This window comes from Pundamilia nyererei, unplaced genomic scaffold (genome assembly GCF_000239375.1).
Source record: "Pundamilia nyererei isolate P.nyererei 1_Seehausen unplaced genomic scaffold, PunNye1.0 scaffold00056, whole genome shotgun sequence".
In the NCBI taxonomy this organism is placed as follows: Eukaryota; Metazoa; Chordata; class Actinopteri; order Cichliformes; family Cichlidae; genus Pundamilia; species Pundamilia nyererei.
This window is the reverse complement of record NW_005187457.1, coordinates 1,040,931-1,044,077: the sequence shown is the minus strand read 5'-3', so window position 1 is coordinate 1,044,077 and position 3,147 is coordinate 1,040,931. Positions and strand designations below refer to the sequence as shown.

The following is a 3,147-nucleotide window of genomic DNA, read 5'->3' as shown; positions in this document are numbered from 1 at the left end:
AAATGTTTTTACAAATATCAATTTTTTGCTCAATTCATAATATTATCCTAAACATGTACAAATAAGCTCCCCTAAATAGTTTTAAATTCAACTTCATTTGTGGTAATGAAAGTTAGTGTCTGATATATCATTCTTGTCGAAGGAAAACAAGGGGTCCCAAGTACTGGGAAAATGCAGTGGGAAAGCTTTAAAAGCAAACATCACACACCTTTGATTTACTTTATTATTATTTATTTAGAGCACGCAAAGCAGTACCATATAAGCACATGTCACATCTAATAAAGCTCAATAACTGAATACAGAAAAAGATGCTTTAAAAAGTAATCACAATAACACATTTTTTTGCTATATGATGTTACGTTTTTGTTTTTGGGTTGTTGTTTTTATATTTTGCCTTTTTACAGTGATTGGGATAAGTATTTTGGGGATTGAACCTTATTCTAATGTCATTTAAGAGCGATCTACTTCAGTGGTGCAAATATTGTGACATGATCCATCACGCATTCGACGTATTAGTATTTCCCATTACCACTGATTATGGAATCGATCCATACTTTGTAGGTGGGTATCTTAGTATACCTATGGATTGATGAAGCACTGGGAGTTGGGCTACTGCTGGTGGACACCACCCCATATGCCTTTCCATCTCCACAGACTAATGGACCACCAGAGTCTCCCTGAAAAGCATTAATACATGTGCAAAAAAATGATCGTTTCTGACTAAAAGTTTAATTTTTTCATGTTAAGTTACAAAAAAGTACTTACCTTGCCTGGTCCAGTCTCGCCCTTAGAGCAGTAAAACTTTTCCTTAGCACACCTCTCATCATCAGTCAGGGTTACATTAACTTCCAGGAGTTTCAAAGACATATGGCTTCCTTCTTTTGTTCTTCCCCAGCCAGAGACAACACATGATTGTGGCAGAGAGCCATCACCATGGTCTGCGAGAGCAATGGACTTCACTTTATCGTTAAATTCTGCCTTGGACTTTAACTTAAGGAAAGAGCAGAGATTAAAAAATGGTTTATTAGATATTAGAATTATAGCATTTTGATGCTTATCTAAATTAAATATATTAAATGATAAATCATTACAGTAATTAACCCTTATTACTTGTGACATGTTATTAAGCATAAATGAAGTCATTTGCTTCTCCTACCTTAAGGACCATTATATCGTTTTCAAAAGTATTTGCATCGTAGTCATCATGAGGAAAGGCTTTCTCCACATGCAGGTGTTGTACACCATTCATGTCATGGTAATTGTGAAGACCCAGGAATATTTTGTACGTTCTGAAATACAATAAGAGCAAAACTGTTAAGTGACAATAAAGAGATTATTTATTTATCTATTGTGTTCAATAAAATAAACATACATGGAGCCATCATAAAACATATTTCCCAGTTTCAAGACTTATCTTATTAGGGGCATTAGAATCCCTGGTAGTTAAACATAAAGTGTGTTTAACCTACTCAGCATGGCAGTGGGCTGCAGTCAACACAAAATTCTCATTCAGAAGGAAGCCACCACAGTGTCCTGTATGACCATTTGCCTTGTTCTGCTGTAAAAGCACCATGTACGGTCTGCTATGTGGCACGGTCTCATGGCCACCGATGATTTCCCCTGCGTGGACTGAAATAAAAATCAAATACCTTATAAAACAAAAACATACTGTCTTATAGTTCAGACATGATGCAATACATAATGGATGCTTTGATGAAGGCACACTATTGGGGGAGCCCCTGTATGCCTTTGTGAAACTCTGTGAGGACAGAACTCAATGTGTCTTCACCAGTTCTGCTTCATGACCAGTGGTATTCCATAATATTTATCTGTATGCTATAAATTTATTTATCCATCATATAACTTATTCTATGCAATCACTGCTGCACAGAGGCAAAGCAGATCTCTTCATGAATTACATAATATAATACATCTATTTGTAATCTTACCTTGATCATGAAGAATCAGCAAAACAGTGAGTATTGCCAGGTTAAAGTGGGCAAACATGATGAGACAAAAGGCAGGCTGAGATCCTGAAGAGCAGTGGAACACATCACTGACAGCTTCAGTCTTTAAATACTTCATTATATTTGAGACAGAAGGACGTCCTTGTGTTATTTGCATATGCAAATGATGTGGCCTTGAACCACATAAGGAACACCTCCACAGCCTGACAAAAACTCTTATTTTCATAGTATTACATTACGTGCGTATATATATATATATATGTGGTAGTTGTTTTCTGGCATGAACAAATTGTGGTGACAGGCCTGAGAATATAAATGAAGAAGGTCGATCTTGTAATTTTGATGCAGTACACCGACTGCTGGCATTTTCTGGCAAGTCAGAAACAACCTAACCTGCAAATAGGGTGCTCTTTGTCTATGTGGCCATCAGTGGTTATGTGTGCAACTGGGAAAATAGCTGAGCTGGTAATTCAATGCAGACTTTTGAGGTAAGTAAGATCATTTCTGATAAATTGTCAAAAGTTGGATGTCTGTTTAGTTCATGGCATTCGCGGGCCACTGTATGTCACTAAGGCCAAATTCAGCAGCCTGGTTTCAACTTCAGCCTATAGCCATTTGTCACGAATCTTCCGATTCACTCTAGTGCTTTACTGGTACTCTCTGCTGCATCATCTAATAATGACAAAAATATAAAAAAAAGAAAACTGAAAGCCTTCTTTCAACAACAGCTTGTGCTCCAACAATTATATCACATATTATTAAGAAAGTTTTAAATAGTTTGACAATATAAGTGATGCAGCAGTGTCAAAGAAGCAAGTAATGATGTCAGGAGTGTGTAAAACTATACATTACTATCAGCTAGCTAAAGATACTTTGTCCTTCAAGCTGTTCTTATCTTTGCACAAGACAATCATAGTTTACTACATATACTGAATTTACTATAGTCATTGTTTAAATGATTGTTTATGAGAATGAATTGTTAACATGAATGCAAATCTGATACGACTGTCTGTGGTTCCAAGAATTGTTTTCAAGAAAGCAGTTATGAACAGATCTATGCCATGAAAACTTTCAGTCCACCGATCTATTCAATTCAATTTTATTTATATAGCGCCAAATCACAACAAAAGTCGCCTCAAGGCGCTTCATAGATACAGAGAAAAACCCAACAATCATATGA

At 36.2% G+C, this 3,147-nt stretch overlaps 1 protein-coding gene across 1 annotated transcript; it reads right to left on the bottom strand.

Annotated features, from left to right (window-relative positions):
• Positions 1-375: 375 nt before the first annotated feature.
• LOC102212914 (granzyme E-like) lies at positions 376-2,040 on the bottom strand. Its single transcript, XM_005734016.1, has 5 exons — positions 1,950-2,040; positions 1,470-1,629; positions 1,157-1,289; positions 766-990; positions 376-677 (listed from the first exon to the last, which is right to left on the bottom strand). Exons 1-5 carry the CDS (start codon positions 2,005-2,007, stop codon positions 513-515), a joined length of 741 nt encoding a protein of 246 aa, XP_005734073.1. The 5' UTR covers positions 2,008-2,040; the 3' UTR covers positions 376-512.
• Between the last annotated feature and the right edge of the window lie 1,107 nt (positions 2,041-3,147).

What these genes read in the sequence shown, in the direction of transcription:
- LOC102212914 (XM_005734016.1), bottom strand. Translation starts at nt 2,007, where the DNA reads ATGTTTGCCCACTTTAACCTGGCAATACTCACTGTTTTGCTGATTCTT. An exon ending in GCAGCCCACTGCCATGCTGA is followed by an intron (nt 1,290 to 1,469) that starts GTAGGTTAAACA and finishes ATTGTATTTCAG; the next exon opens with AACGTACAAAATATTCCTGG. An exon ending in ACGATATAATGGTCCTTAAG is followed by an intron (nt 991 to 1,156) that starts GTAGGAGAAGCA and finishes TCTTTCCTTAAG; the next exon opens with TTAAAGTCCAAGGCAGAATT.